At 40.1% G+C, this 17,042-nt stretch overlaps 1 protein-coding gene and 1 long non-coding RNA gene across 2 annotated transcripts; both read left to right on the top strand.

Moving 5' to 3' along the window:
• The first annotated feature begins 431 nt into the window (after positions 1-431).
• umps (uridine monophosphate synthetase) lies at positions 432-8,510 on the top strand. The gene is made up of 10 exons (XM_065962434.1): positions 432-672; positions 1,248-1,401; positions 2,089-2,213; positions 2,383-2,570; positions 2,657-2,754; positions 4,157-4,317; positions 4,403-4,520; positions 5,180-5,355; positions 5,447-5,561; positions 7,005-8,510. The coding sequence occupies exons 1-10, from the start codon at positions 523-525 to the stop codon at positions 7,181-7,183; spliced, it is 1,464 nt and encodes a 487-aa protein (XP_065818506.1). The 5' UTR covers positions 432-522; the 3' UTR covers positions 7,184-8,510.
• Positions 8,511-10,712: 2,202 nt separating this feature from the next.
• On the top strand, positions 10,713-12,810 carry LOC109987385 (uncharacterized). Its single transcript, XR_002278110.3, has 2 exons — positions 10,713-10,848; positions 10,963-12,810. It is a non-coding gene; the product is annotated as an uncharacterized lncRNA (long non-coding RNA).
• Positions 12,811-17,042: the final 4,232 nt, after the last annotated feature.

The raw sequence follows: 17,042 nt of genomic DNA, 5'->3' as shown, positions 1-17,042 counted from the left end.
GAAAAGCAAAACAGAAACAACCGGAAATCCTTTAAAAATAATTATGTTGGCATTGTTTCCGGTGAATGTATTTTTACTTCAGAATAAAATTCAGGAAAATTGTTTGATACTGAAACAGCAGACTAAAGGTTATACTCAGAATGATCTGTGTTAGCTATCAGCGCACCTACGACAAATGTGACTTCGTTTGTTTTTTTGACTGTACTTAAACATTTATAAAAAATACTCTTAAACAAATAAACAAAGCTGACAAAATAATAATAAAAAAAAGACCCTAAGTCACAGTTTACGGGTTTCCACATTGCGCTTCACGTTAGTTGTCCAAAAAAAAAAAAAAAAAAAAAAAAAAAAAAATAGTCGAAATACTTTTTAGTGTTATCAGTAATGTGTATTTTCGCGTGTTTTTATTTTGAAAAACTCGAAACGGAAGTACTGTTTGTTAACTGCAGCTAAGGAAGCAAAGAGTGAGAAAGAAGTTTAAGAGAGAGAAGTGTCGTTAAATCTCCCCGAACACGCGAAAAGATGGAAAACGATTCAATCGACGGTTTAATCCTGAAGCTGCACGATGTCAACGCGGTGAAGTTTGGAGAGTACAAGCTGAAAACTGGAATGATGACCCCCATTTACATCGACCTGAGAGTTCTCGTGTCCCACCCAGCTCTCATGAACCAGGTGAGCACGTGCGGTTGTTACCTGGGCACAGCGTGAACTTTTAATGACATAATGAGTCGTACGTGTGTTACAGACTGCTTATACATTATGTAAACATTTTTTAACAATCTCGTTTTAATGTAAGTTTCCTCGTGCTGAAGAGATGCGAGGCTGGAGTGCACGTGGGTGTTCTCCAATCAGTCAGGATTGATTTTTTTCCACATGATTTAGTTTGGGACAAGAACAGCTACTTCGCCAATCTTGCAGCTGTTGACCTATCCAGGATCAAATCGACAATATCGTAGAGGAAAACACATTTAATGTAATACTAATCTGAAGTTTCAATCAACGGGCTAACAAAAGTTAAACATCACCATTTGACCCAATTTGTTTAGACAAGTATGTTAGTTTCACTTCCATACAGTGTACAGTTTAAACATTATCATCTTGTGCAGGTTAATCCGAAGTGAAGGACTTTTATGTACCTTTTTTTTAATTTTTTTTTTATCATCATGCATGCAACACATACACCACTGCCAATTCAACACTTTCCCCTTTCTCTGCTTTTTTTGTTGTTGTTGTTGTTTTGTTTGCAGGTGTCTGCTCTTATCTACCAGCGTGTGCAAGAGGAGGAGCTGCAGTTTGACAATGTGTGTGGGGTTCCATACACCGCTCTGCCTTTGGCCACAATCATCTGCTCCAGACATGAGCTGCCCATGCTCATCAGGCGAAAGGAGGCGAAGGACTATGGTGGGTGGCTGGATGGCTTTAACCTCACAGACACCAAAAAAAAGACAGTTTTTTTGCACTTAAGTGTGTCCCATCCTCTAACACAATCTTTTATCTGTATCGGTTTTTGTTTAGAGACCCAGTCTTATTTCACAAGCCAAAAAAACCCCAATATTTTCTTAAAATATGACAAAATATTTTGGATTTTGGCTCTTATTATAACTTTATGTGCTTTATTGGGGAGGTGCTGCTGCTCCTCTATTTGGCTTTCAATGTTTACTTACGGCACAGCTTGGGTGGCACTTCTTTCAGTGAGGATATAGCCGGTGTTTACTCTCAGCTGTCAAAGTTAAACACCCTCCTAATTCACATTATTGAAAGGAGGAAAACACAATCTCTGTCCCATGTTTAAGAGTTGAATAGTTTTTTCTTTATGTCACAAATAGCTGTAGATAATGGCATCGTTCCTTCTTGTATACTAGGTTTTTTTTGTCACAGTGTACCTACAATAAAGCTTTTGAATAACTAATGATTCCTATTGCTCTAAAAAGTGGACTAGACAACTCTAGAAAATCATTGTAGTCATCCAAGTGGACTCTCTCACTCTACAGATGTGACTGAAGCATCCATGTACATCAGCTGTGGGAGAAAACGTTTGCTCCACTTGGAGAAAGTTGTGTCTATAATATGCGCTGTCCTTCCTGTTAGGAACCAAGCGTCTGGTGGAGGGCTCGTTTCGAGAGGGGGATATATGTCTGATCATTGAGGACACGGTGACCAGTGGCACCAGCATCCTGGAGACTGCTGAAGTCCTCTACAGCGGGGGGCTGAAGGTGCAGTATTAAAAAGAATGACAGCAGGGATGATCATTTAACATGGATGTATTTTGTAAAGGTTAAGTCAAGTAGTAATGACCAACAACAGCAATGTAGGAGTGCTTTCATTACATCAACCATATGAAACCCTTTCCCCCGTGGTTTTGATTATTGTTATCTGTTCAAGGTGACAGACGCTATTGTCCTAATGGACAGAGAGCAGGGCGGCGTGGAGTATTTGGCTTCTAAAGGGATCAAACTCCATCCAATCATCTCCATGTTCAAGCTGCTCAATGTGCTGCTGGCAGCCAATCGCATTGACGCCCAAACCGCCCAGAGTGTCCGCAAGTTTATCTTGGACAACAACACTTTCAGGTACTGGAGAGTCAGGGTTAGTGTGTGTTTGAATACAGATGTACAGTAACAGTTACCAAGACACATTTGCAACTTGCCTCTTTCAGCACCAAAGGGGAAAACGGGAATGGTGTTCCTGCTATCAAGAAGCCATGTTTGGATCAGACGATGGAGCTGAGCTATGGAGACAGGGCCAAACTACCGGGTATGTAGTCGTCCATCTCGGCCAAATGGCCAGCACTAGAATGGTGTGCTGTAAATCAAATTGACAATGTTTAAAAATGTGGACCAATTTTAGAACTGTTGAAGGATTTATGGTATCATTCCTGACTAAAACCTGGCTCACACTACAGGGTTTATTAAAAAAATCCTACCCGACTTTGAAATCGGGTGGCATCACACACATAGAGAGAATCTCAACAGATATTTTCCTCCATTATCTCAAACATGCTCACACTGAAATATATGAAAATAATGGCGCAACACATACTACAGGATTTTACTAAAATGATTGTGCCTGTCGCAGGAACGCACAACCTCACGTGACCTCATGTAAACAATGGAGCCGGTAGTTAAATTTACGATTATAAAATTATTACGATTATATATAATTATAATGCTAAAGAGGAAGAAAAATACGAAACGTTGGGTGGAGAAATGTCTGGGGAGACGCAGACAACATGGGTTGTATATTCTTCTGAGAGCTGGGGGTAAGATTGTAACCGTCAGATGAAGAGGTGGGAAAAAAATCGATTCATGTAAAAATTGAGATTCTTCTCTTCTAAGATTTAAAATCGATTCATAACTTCCAATTTCTTTTTACATTTTTTTACATTTTTTTTTTTGGGGTGGGCTAATCACTTCAGTCACTCCCTGCTAAGTGCCAAGGCTAGCTCTTTTTAACTCAGTAGAATGCCAAATAGAGCAACAACAAATTCAGCCAGTCTCACAGATGACTGGAGTAGATCCTGAAGTATGTATTTATTCAAACATAGACTTTGAATCCATGAATCAATGAATCCAGAATCGTTTTGAACCGAAAATCTATTCTGAATCGAATAGTGTCCCCAAGAATCAGAATCGAATCATGAGACACCCAAAGATTCCCAGCCCTAGTCACGTTAATTTCAGGTGTCCAGCACACCTGTGCGGCGTGAATCTTGTCGCTGGCCTCTAGCGGTTATTTTAGTCACGCACGACTTCCACCTGACTGAATGGTCAAGATCTTAAAATCCTAAATATCAAACGTGTTTGATATGAATTGGGGTGTGCAAGACACTTTCAGAGCAGAAAAGGGGACGTTACATTTGAGTTACCCCTCACACTAAAAGATAATCTGGGAAGATAATCGGTTCGGGGCAGCATTTAGTTGGGAACACCCCCTGGATTGTCGAGAGAGAGGAATTGGACTTCAAATCGGCCCGATTATCCCGCAGTGTGAGCCAGGCTTAACACATTTCACTCTTGCTTCTGTGTAATTATTTATGTCAGACTTTTAAACATGTTGTACATTTTATTTTCTCATTTAAGTCATTGTCAACTTAAAAATTGACTTTCCATTTTTAAGTTAAGCTCTTAATCTAGTCCCTCCTTCCTCTTGTCCACAGATGTTCACCCTGTAGCATCTAAGCTGCTCAGCATCATGGAGGAGAAGCAGTCTAACCTTTGTGTGTCCGCTGACGTGACGATCAGTGAGGAGCTCCTACAGCTGGCTGACTCTCTGGGTCCCAAAATCTGCATGTTGAAAACCCATGTAGACATCCTAGAGGTGGGTGTGAAACAAGTCCGTATAGTACCAGAAACATTGTTGTCAGGACAAATCATCTAATGCTTAACTGTTTGTCTTCTCACAGGACTACACTGCTGCGTTCGTCCAGAAACTGCAGGCTTTGGCTGAGAAACACAACTTCATCATCTTTGAAGACCGCAAGTTTGCTGACATTGGGAACACAGTCAAGCATCAGTATGAAGGTATGAGGATAATACATCTTTGTCATTTTTTTAATGTATTTATTTATTTTTAAACATGTTCATCCCAAATCTGGAAATGTCGTAAGTCTGACACACACTTAAAGATCTTGAAAATGTGAGAGACCCCACACATGACCACAGATCGCAACAGATTTAACAGTGCTGTTCTTGTAGTGTGTGGTGTGCAACGAGACGACCAGCCCAGCTCAGCCCACCACACACTAAAAGATGAATCCAACAGCCAGAGTATCCACTCTCAAAAACTCGTAATCTCGCGTACTTAAGAGTAAACAAACATGGCGGACTACGAGAAGGAAGAATTTATGATGTCATGTAACGTTATGATGGTCAAGCTTAATGTGGCTAGCTGTCAGCTAGCTGGTTACATCCATTGCGGTCACGATTTCAGTCCAACTTTTTTCCTTGTCAGTTCGATGGCTGTATGTTTTACAGGACTCGTTGTATAAACACTTGTGTTGTTGCCACACCAAGTTGGGCCTCCTTTTCTGACGTCCATATAACGTTTATGCTATTCATTTGCTGTAGATGTCATGACTGTTTTCGTTGTGCTTCCTGATTGTCTATTAAGTAACATTTCAGTCGTAAAAATCTGTGTTTTTATCTGTGCTAAATATTGTGTTGATGCGTCCATTTTCCAGGTGGTTTGTACCAGATCTCGTCTTGGTCCCACATAGTGAATGCCCATGCGGTGCCCGGGCCGGGGGTTGTGAAGGGTCTGAGCGCTGTAGGGAAGCCTCTGGGCCGAGGCTGCTTGCTCATAGCACAGATGAGCTCTCAGGGCTCCCTGGCTACGGGAGAATACACAAAGGCTGTGGTAAGCGTGTTTCTGCAGTTTGAGTCAAACTTAATGTATATCTTGAGGTTACCACTGTACAGTTGTTTATCTCTGTTATCACTGTCTACAGCTGAAGATGGCAGAGGAGCACACAGACTTTGTGATCGGGTTTATCTGTGGCTCTAAGATCTCCAAGAGGCCAGAGTTCATCCACATGACCCCCGGGGTGCAGATACAGGCTGGAGGTACATTTCACTGAATTTTGATTAGACCCACTTTAGTTCATGGTTGGTTGATTTCTTTTTTCCTGCTTTTTTTTTTTAAAGAAAGGTCTTAATTCATGTTTAAAAGTTAATGTTATCCTTTAGACTTTATTAAAAGTTAGATTTAAAATAAATCAGTTGTATTATTACAAACAGGGTAATGTCAGAATCGCATCAAGCCATCGGTGAAATTTTGTGGTTTGCAGCACGAGGTGGAAGCTGGCAGCTATCAGTACAAATGACATTTGTTAACAGGGATGAACAAATTGCTATGTCAATGTTTGATGTAAAGCGATGGGTTCTGGGATTGCATTTCTGTTGATTCGTTCAGATTTGTCTGTCTTCTGCTGCGACCACAACATGCCTGTCTAAAGCGTTGGTGTGTGGGTCAGAATAGGCAACAAAAAAAAAAGGTGCCTGCATTTTGCAAAATAAGACCTGTTGCTGTAAGACATCTTTATTTTTTGGCCTAATGGTTTTTGGACATACATGTGCTCGGTCATATCGAATCTTTTCTATGGACATCTTTGAGCAACAAAATCGTTAACTTGCTGATTGAGTGATTTGATTTAGGGGAAACATATTCAGGCATATAAGGGAAGAAAAGTAGAGTTTCCCACACAGGCTTTATTTTTGATGATGTGAAAATTCTCTGTCAATAGCTGAGAGAAAGACGTTTTACCATTTTTTTTCGTCAAATTCGAAATATTGCAAGAGTCAAGGCAACTATGATTGAGGTCACTGTTTAAATACAATTTTGATTATTTTCAATTCTGTGATTTAAAAAAAAAAACTTTTATGGGCTATCTAAATTCAATCTTCAATTTAAAAACTTTATTTGTATAGTTCATAACAAATGTAATCTCCACACACTTTACAAAAAGGGGTTTGGACTGTACTCTGTTATATTATCTACAAAGACACAACATTAATCCACCATGAGCACAGCATTAAGAAACACTGGGCAAAGTTACAATTGCAAGAAAAAACGTCCTTTTTAACAGGCAGACACCAAGAGGAAGGGGCGCTGGATAGCCTAGTGGTTACATGTACAGAGGCTGTAGTCCTCGTTGCAGGCCTTTGCTGCCTGTCCACCCCCCCCCCCCCCCCCCACCCCCACTCTCTCCTCCCAACATTTCCTTCCTCTCTTCAGCTGTCCCGTCTAATAAAGGTAAAAAGGCCCAAACATATAACGTAAAAAAAAGAAGATGCAGACTCATGTAAAACAGCTTTCTGTTAAAATTCGAATGCTTTTGAAAAATATGGCAAAAAGGTGGCTGGAGAACTTTTAACCCGCTCCCTGATTACTGTTGTGGCTTGTCTTTAACACAAGGAGGCGCTATTGGACAAAATATTGATGCTGTGCCTGCTGTCATTTAGTCCTCCTCCTACAGCTCCCTTTCTCTGTCTCCCCTCCTCTCACAGGTGACGTGTTGGGCCAGCAGTACACCACTCCGGAGGACGTCCTCTACAACAAGGGTTCTGATGTCATCATTGTTGGTCGCGGTATCCTGGAGGCCCCTGATAGGCTGAAGGCCGCTGAGTCATACAGAATGTCAGGCTGGGAGGCTTACACCAAAAGACTGAGCAAGGTTGCACAATAGGAGGGAGTTCTGTGCTACTCCATAGAATTTCTTATTCCTTCTCTCAGCTATACAAACAAGGACCTCTGTGGGAAAAAAAAACAACTTAATATACTTTTGTTGCAGTTTTGATGAACACCAGTGGGCACGTAGTAATAGAATACATAGAAACATATGTAGACATCACACAGCCGCATCAGAACGCACACCTGTTATTACACAATCACACAGTTGACTGACATCTGTTTGGGCCTTCTGGACGGTGTGGGGATCAGACACTTTACTGTTTACAACATTTAATTCTGTCCTGTTAAGACGCTGCTTTGTTCTCATGATTCCCTCCTAAACCTGAAGTCCACCACTGTGGTACTTCTGTCCAGGTTAAAAAAAAACAAACACTGGGGAGTTTCAGTATTTCAGAGTTGAACCCTTCTGTCCAACAAGCAGAACTCTCCATAAATAATAAAGATGTGAAAGTCATCTGTGGAGCTTGGGATTAAGGTGGATTGCAAGGTGTTTTCTACCATGCTTATGCATGCTTTTGTATATTTTCTGAAATGTTCGATCAAGATCTGTGGTACGACTGAAGGGGTGTGGCTTTGTTTTTGCAGTTTTTGTACAATACATTAAATTTCAGGTTATTTTTCAATTTACAAATGGGACTTAAGGTCAACTAAAAACAATGGCATTTGACTCACCTGGTTGAGTGCACGTCCTTAAAGCAAATGTGACAGAAACTGTCAACCATCAAAACAGGGATCTGGCTGCTTGAGATTGATTGTGTTTTTCAGCAGCTTGAATTATTGACTATCTGTTCTGTTGTTCAGCGTTCAGTGAGTCCCTCAGGTTTGCAGCTGTGCATGTCACAGCTGTCTTTCTTCAGTCCAATGTGTACCGTCCATATTGTTAAACTCAAAATAAACACTTATGTGTTGTTGTTTCTGCACACACGGTCAATGTGAACTGCTCAGTGATACCAGCAAACCCAGCCACAGGTTGTTCTCTGCTTCAATCGTCTTGTAAAAGTCGCTGGATAAAGGAGCTCTTGTTTAGATAAGACACCTTCAGTTTGTGTCACCTCCCTGGAGAAATAGTCAGAAGTAAACAGTGTTTTCCTGGAGCCATGACAGTTGTGCTGTTACTGCTGGAGAACAGGGACCTCAATGGTGTCATGGTAATAATCAGGGATTTCTGCTTCCTGGTTTAATGGATGAATAGGAAGTGTGTTCTCTTACAGGAACCTCGTTTGTCTTTTTCCTTCCATTTAGTTTTTGTCTATATAACAGAAATGAAATGTCTTTTTGTCGTAAGACTGACGTATTTCAATAAATCTTGTGTATCAAAAATATGTTTGAGTGTCTGTTTTAAATGGCTCCAGTTCTATGTATACGAACATATTATGCAAATGGTAAGCAGGTCTGGTACTTATCTAGAAATCGTTTTTTGTTTTTTTTCATTCCACATCCCCTTTGGTATCTTTTCATGGATTGTTTTCCATATCCAAATTGGAGATGAATAAATGGCAGGAAACTAACAAACAGTTGAAGTGTACTGTGTCAAACACAGGAAACTGATCAGTTATTTTACTGTTAAACAATAAAGTTGGAGAGTTGATTTTCAGTGTTCGTCTGAATACAGGTTTTTGTCTATTTCCACCATGTATACATTTGAAGCACCTTTGCTGTTTATACTGATGTTTTAGCTCTGTGCAGCGTTTTTTTTTTCATTTGCAGCTCATTTCTGCAGTTGCATTTGCTTCTGGACTTTTTCTCATTTTTCTGAATTTGCTGCACGTTTTGCTGAATATAAACCATTTTGGCCTCTGCCCATCGTTTGCATTTGCTGCACAACGTTTGAATGAACCATTTAAAAAGTATTATAAACTCAGTTACAACTTTCATAACAGCCGTTTGAATATTTATTAACAGTTTACAAAACAAGTAACCCATGAACATAGCATTGATTTGCTATGTTCATGGTGGTATGGATGCTTTGTATCAGTTTCACAATTCATTTAAGCTTAAAATCATTTGGTAAACATTAACAAATAAATAATACAGTAGCCTATTTATGAGAACAAGTTTAAGGGTTCTAATGCGTGCAACAATAAACTGCCAATCATAAGTGTATTAATGTAATAATAATTTGATCATTATTGACAAGCAATAGCAAACAAGCAAACTAATAACTAAACATTATTAATCATTTCATTAGTTGATCAATTTAATGTTTGAAAATGGGGTATCACTGCTTATTAATGATTCATCATGATTATTGTTATTATAAATTTGAATTAGGCAAACTCTTTTTGTAACTAACTCTAGATTGGGGCTTACACATTTGTGTTTGTTGCCTGGGTTATCATTCTCTGCATCACATCATATTTTATTTTCTCTTGTCCTGTCTGGGTTCTTTCCTAAACTTCGGGAACTTCAGAGTACAAATGAAAAACGATTTGACATTGGCTACTGACAGTTAGTCATTACTATTAGTCCATCTTAAACCATTCATGCAAGTCTACTGGATGTTTAAAGCCATCTCTTAGTTCTCTTATCTGTCAAACGCCATGTCCCATGTACTTTCCCCTTTTTTCTTTTTTCTTTTTTTTTTTTTTACAAACCTTTCCTGTCTGTCTAACGTGACCCCGATGACGTCATCAAAGTCATCCCACCATCCTCACTCCACAAAGACTACATGCATGTCATGTATCAACTTGGAGGAGTAGGCTATCTCTTTAATTTAAAGCTGCTGGAGAGTTTGAAACAAAAAGGGGTTCAACCCATATCTCAGGAACAGAGTCTGTAATTGGCTGCTTTGACTTGCTCGTGTTGTATAAAACACCTTCATTGATTCTAAATGCATGCATGTCTTCGCTTTTATTTCACTCCTCAAACCTTCCTGCTTCCATCTTAGAGGTTGATAACATACTCAAATGGTTTTCAGATGGAACACATAGCACTAAAACCCTGCAACTCCTCAAAAACCTGTCACCTGAAAGTTTTAAAAAGTCAAAGGGTTTCTTGTGGAAATGTAAGTAATGTTATCTTCTGTTAAAAAAAATTGTCCCTTTAGTGTAGGGTCAGGATTAAACCTTTCAAAACTCCATGAGTGTTCACTAAAGACCTTACCCCAGAGTTGCTGGTCGGGGTGAGCAACCGAGCAACAGAAAATAAATTTGCAAGGCATATGATATGGAAATGATGCTCCAACGGGCGCTGAATGGGACAAATTGAGTCGGCAGGTAGCGACCTTACAATGCGCCCTTTAACAGATCTTCGCAGGCACAAAGGTAAAACACGTTGCCTGGCACACGGGAGGAGGAGGAGGGGGGAGGGAGGGCACTCTGGATGGTGGAGAAGCGTTGGATAATTCACTTCGTGTGTGTGTGTGTTCGTGTATGTGCCCCGAGCACACCCCTCCCCCTTTATGTCAATATTGGATCAGAGCAACGCACCGTGCGACAGGTGTCTGTGCTCGCCTGAGGATCCTCTCTGTCGTTTTCATCCATGAGGCGTGGAGATAGGGACATGAGGGGTGGAGAAAGAGGGGGGAGACAGAGAGAGAGCATGTAGAGGTATAAAAGGTGTATCACCTGTCACAAACGGCACACATTCAGTGCGCGTAAAAGGTGAGCCAAACCTGCCCAGGCATGCGCATTTTGTCCTCGACTTCTTTGCTTTTTGAAGGTAAGCCTTAAGGTTACTCTTTTTTTCATTCATTTATGCTCTTAAAACTTTTTCTCGTTTTGCACTGATGTCAAATTTCTTGGTGTTTTAAACTTTTTAAATCTCCCTCCAAAGGTAATCTTGACAACAGAGGAGCCAGCTGTTACGCGCTCACAGCCTCTCTCTCAGGATCATCCTCTGACTTCTTGTGCCCTTTTCATGTCTGTATTTGCTTCACGTTGAGCCTCACGCACAATACCTGAAGATGAAGTTTTGTTCGTTCGGCTCGCGTTATGCAGGTACGGGTTGGCAACTTGAAAAGACACAAAACTTGATGTTGACTGTTGCATCACTGTTCCTGCTATTGCCAATCTTCAGTTCAGACTAATTATGTCAAGTTTTGGGCACCCAATTGGTAGGCCTCATGTTGCTGCGTTTCTGCAACACCAGAGGGCCAAGGAATATTATTAAAAAAAAAAAGCTTTTATACATGATCCACGAAGTCTGGATCACTGCTCCATCTAAACGACTTAGTAACAACAACATTTTATTAACCGAAGCACCAGGTGTGGAGAGTTGGTTGCTGGCTAGATAGCCTCATTTGCATACAGGTGGCTGCAGGTCATGCAGGAAAGAAAGCCGTGTCAACCTTGTACAACTTGTTGGTGCTGAATACTGAAGTCACTTTGTTTGCCCAAAGGATGACGGTAAAGAATAGAAATATGTTGTCTAAATGAAAAATCTGATTGTAAGTTAAAAAAAAAAAAGAATAATTAAATTGTGATTTTGTTTAAAAAAATAAAAGGTTACAGCAAGCAGATTTTGTTGATTTGATTTGCAATTGAGGCTAAAAAGACATATGTTCATAGATTTAAAAAAAAAAAAAAAAGATCCATCCTGTATATCTAAAACTTGAAAGAAAGATTATGAGTCCTAAAAACATCCGGATTCAAAACTAACTACATAAAAACAGCAAGATGAGAAATTGTAATTTAACACCCACATGAATCGATATGGTCATTTAAACATGCTTGATCTAAGCAGACACACCTTCATGTTCAGGTCTCAAACGAGGCTGCAATTGAAACCGTGTAACTGCTGATAACCTCTCATTGATAGTGTGAAAGTGTCCAACCGATGGCCTTTTTCTGTTTACTTTTATCCTGTGGTAGAACCTTTCTTTTATGTGCCTTATGTTTGAGTCCCCCCCCCCACCCCCCCCCCTGCACGATACCATATCTTTAAAGGTTGACATTTACAACGACAGGGATGATAATCTTCATATCTCCAGTCGGCTCTTATTTGATAACCGTTTTCCCGATGGCCCATTCATGATGACAGCATGTATTTTCCACTGGGGGCCTATTCATTACTGTCCATCTCCTACGTCATGACCCGAGGCCTCAGGCAGGCAGCAGGGAGCACAGAGATGGGCTTAATGGGAGGTTATGTTAATCATTAACTAAACATTAACCACTTACACACACCAGACATCTGATATGGACCATCTGTCATTTGAACGCTATGATGCAAAATTCAGCTTTTTCTTTTTTTAATTGTTCCTCATGTTTAAGAGTTTGTTAGCCTTTAAGCGGGAAATTAAAATGTATTTTTTTAATACAGCCCCCTAATGAAAAGCACAAAACTGATGCCACTGTTGCTGCTGTGCTATTTATCTCTATTCCCTAAGAAATAACTACATCCAGCTCTAAAACATCATAAATGCCTCATATGTTTTTAACCACTATTCCCCATACATGTCAACCATTAAATCATGTTCGTGAAATTGTCTGCTTAATCTGTTATTAAAAAGAAACATTTCTATAAAGGTTTAAGACCAAGTGCTTCAAGATGGAACATTTGTATCATGACATTTGAGGGTTCACTTGAAAATTACAAATCCTAAAATAATCCTTTTGCCCAAAAGTCAAACACCCTTTGTCAAGCTGTGTCATACAATTAAAAGTTGTAAGTTTTCACATATCTGACGATCTTATTTAGTATTTTTCTGCAGATCATTATTAAATCTATGCTCTCTTTAAACGGGAAATCCCCATCTCTTGTGACTGAATGAAAAAATGTGCAGCAGGCCCCATCACCTTAAAAGAGGCCTTGCGGGAGAGTCCCTCCTTCATGTCAGTCTTTACCTGCGAGCCTATATTTGCCTCTGCTTAGAGCTCTAGTCAATATTTGTTTAAAGCCATGATGAAGGGAAAGCTCACACTCCTCAGTATCCTGGTTACCTTGCAACCACTTTAAACTGACTGTCCCAACTGGTCCTGCTGCTGCTGCTGCTGCTGCTACACTCTTAAGCTCCAGCAGCAGCTTTAGCACAAAGGTGATCTGTGAAGGATTCAGTGAGGAAGCTGGCCACATGCTTTCCTGTGCTCAAAGAAGCTGCATAGTCTAAATAAGAGTGTGAGGAAAATTGTTTTATTGCAGTAAGTAGGAATCAGTCTAGTTAAGCAACTCTAAATCAAAGTGCAACAGCGTAGTTATTTTTAAACGATACAAAGAATTAAGAAAGAGGTCAGACAGAGTATGCCACTGCTTACATTGATGACTCCTTTTCTTTACACAGAATTTCGCGAATATTATGTTCTTGCTCTATACTTATAGGAACACACACACACACACACACACTCACACACACACATAGAGCTCTGCAGCCTTTATGGCCCAGATGATATGAAAGCAGGGTTATCCAGGTGTGTGCAACATGAACACAGTAATTACATACAACATACTACGAGTCCTTACCACTTTGGACAGGGTTCTATTTCCCAAGACTCTTCGCTGCATGACATCCCCCTCTCTCCCCCTCCTGTTTAATGTCATTATACTACTTTGGTTACCTTGGTTATTTAGTTGTATACTAATTTACCTTGGAACTTACTTATTATTGCAAACATTATGTTTTTGCCTGTTTGAAAAATTGTTAAGCTGAATTTTGTCAGAAAAGCACATCCACCAATGATATCAACATAATAAACATTGGATGAATGTCGTGGTATTTTCATAAAAGAGACTACAAACACCAAGAGACTGACAACAGGAGAGCGGCTTTTCATGGTTTTTATTACATTTAAAAGTGTACACACAACGGAGCAGCAAGAAACGCTGCAGCTGAATGTTGAGAGTGTCTTTGTGTAAGTCTGCCTTTTAGACACTCTACACCCAATCTTACACAGACAGATGAAGGTCAAGGTGACTTGTTATCATAAAATAAATCCTTTGACCTTGTCCATATAGGAAACTAAGACAAGTGTCTGTTAGTCTTGGCCTTTAGGAACATCAGGTTTATCTGTCTCATGTAAATTAGTTCTGAAGGTTAAGCTTCTGTGCAGAATATTTCCGTGATATTCAACTACAACAAATGTCATTGCTTAACTTAAAATGACCCAAGTGTTGATCATTTGGTTCTTCTTCTTTCCAAAAAGCAGATGCATGGAGTGCTGAATTAGTGTAAAAAAAAAAAAAGTTGCCCCTCTGGTGCTCTTCAGTGTGGGGATCCAAGTGTTTCTCTTATCAGGGCTAAAGACTCTGAAGGCCTTCATCAGGGAAAGGTCAAGTTGTAGTAATATGATTCATTTCACAGGTAAAGTCACACAACAAACACATTTATGATAATACTACTACTGCAAAATCAATTCAGGTGTGTCTGTGGTTGAAGAGTGTTTGTATAATTTAGTGATAGAGTGACATATATACATATGTCTTAAAACCCTCTAATAAAAATATGAATGTTGTCCTATATGACTAAAATTAACTCAGCTTGACTTGAATATAAGGAACGCCCCCCCCCCCCCCCACACACACACACACACATGCTTGCCTCCTCTTCTTATTCCAGGACTCCTGCTGCCCTGGCTGTGACCCCATGAACTCTGCTCTGCAAGGACATACACTGTACCAGCACCATAAAGACCACTGTTTGTATATAACGCAGACATGATTACATTTGTGGTGCCTGCCAAACTGTTCACTGCTATCTGTAAATGGTGAAACAAATGCTTCCCAGAGGCATCGTGTGTGTGTGTGTGTGTGTGTGTGTGTGTAAATGTGTGTGTCTCTGTGTGGGTGCGTGTGCCTGTAGGATGTGTGCTGCTTCGTCTGACAGTTAGCGATAATGAAGAGTCATGCAAATGCTGGAGGCTGGTTCCCTCCTGCCCAACCCTCACCTTTTTCTCCCTGACTTTGTGATGGTAGAATGAATGCCACTGGATAAGAGTAACGAGTCAACTTGTAAGACCCCACAGAATTAGCTGAATTGGCTGATAAGGAAAGATTTAATACTCTGAATTTGAAACTATTAGACCGTCTCCTAATGAGTAATAAAGAAAGTTTTTATCTTGAAAAGTGCAAATAAATAGAAAGTTACCAGTTCAAAACCCCTTACCCTCCTTTGTGTCTGGTTGTACACCTGACTGCAACCTTTACTGTGTGTGTGTGTGTGTGTGTGTGTGTGTGTGTGTTTGTCATCATGTAATTGTCTTCCAGTGTGGCAACCTTAACAGTGATAAGTCATGGACACTAACAAAAAGATGTTATAATCTTCATGGTTACATTACTCTCTGTTTTTCCTGCTGGTCGATCCAGCGGCTTGTTTGTCAGTGCATCAGAGATCAGGGAGGACAAGTGGAGGCGGTGCGAGCAGATGTCCTGCTCACATCATCCTTACCTGGATTAGTTTCCACGGTAACCTTCCACCTGAAGGAGGGCATTATTCAGCGCAATCTGTGTGTCGCTCTGTGCGTTTGTGTGTGTCATGTAAAAAAAAATAAGTCACGTGTTGGTGTGTGTGTTTGTGTGTGTGTTTGTGTGTATGTGTGTGTGTGTGCAGGTGCATTTAATGACTATTCAAATAGATCCAACTCACACTGACCCAGAAAACAAAATCCATCTCACTTCCTGCAACCAAACCCAAAGAATGAATGCATTGCCTTGGCAACCTGTGGCAGCCAAACTCACAGAATTGCATTTATATCACTCACATTTTTAAAGCATTTCATTCTGTTTACACCTAGTGGCTAAAAAGTTGTGTAACATATTAAGCAATGAATATGTTTGAATATATATACGAATATATAGCGAAAAGACAATTCAGCCTGAATGCTGATGATTTAAATTATTGGAAATATGCTGTCATTTGAGACCCAGTCAAAATGATACTTAAAGCTCTTGTATAAGAGTTTGTATAGCGCACTTTTTTTTAGTCTTCTTACTCCTCCAAGTGCTTTTACACCGTCACACCTAATAATTCACAACCATTCACACAGTGATGGCAGAAGCTGCTATGTAAAGTTCCCATTAGCATTAACAGAACCGGTTGGAGCAACTTGGGGTTAAGTGTCTGGCTAAAGAACACATCGGTCATGTGGCTGCAAGGAGCGGAGGATCGAACCCCTGACCGTTAGGTTGAGAGACAAACGATTCTACCAACTGAGCCACAGCCGGATGAGGAGCTAAATAATAAATATTCTGCAAAAACCAATTCCCAATAGTAATTTTTCCAATCACATCTGGAGTGTGTAAAACTGTACCTAACTAAATATCACATTTGAATGAAAATGAATTGGTGAATAATGATGGGCAGTGCAGCATGCTGTGGAAGTCACTTTTTAACATGTAATAAAATAATGTTTAGTGACTGTTGCAGGATGATCACATATTGGAACCCAATGCGTCGCCGGCAGAACAATTACCACCCAGCTTATTTTCGGTCAAATCCAATGTACAGTTGGACACATCTTTGTGCAGAAATATTAAAATGCCCCTCTTTTGTTGAATGACAGCACAAAGTTTTCTCTAAACATGTCATACTGTACTTTCTTCCTCAATGCTGACAGAACAATTGACCAGTCGAACTGAGTTCATACTAATGAATGGATTTTTCATACAGCACGATAAGGATTCAAAGCAGAACTGTACTTTCTCTGTACTTGACGACACTGTCCCTGACACATGCAAATCCCCCAGCTGTATTTAACAGGGAAATTACTTGTGTGTGTGTGAGAGAGAGAAAGAGAGAGAGAAAGTTTGTGTGTGTGTGTGTGTGAGAGAGATAGATAGAGAGAGAGATAGAGAGAGCGAGAGAGAGAGTGGGCACATGCATGTGTGTGTTTGTATGTATCTTTGATTTACAGCTGATCCAATTTATGAGTCCTGATGAGAAAATGTAACCACAGACACAGACACAAACACGCACGTACACG

Source organism: Labrus bergylta, chromosome 13 (assembly GCF_963930695.1).
Source record: "Labrus bergylta chromosome 13, fLabBer1.1, whole genome shotgun sequence".
NCBI classification, from domain to species: domain Eukaryota; kingdom Metazoa; phylum Chordata; class Actinopteri; order Labriformes; family Labridae; genus Labrus; species Labrus bergylta.
The sequence above is the reverse complement of the archived record's forward strand: the minus strand, read 5'-3'. Positions and strand labels throughout refer to the sequence as shown.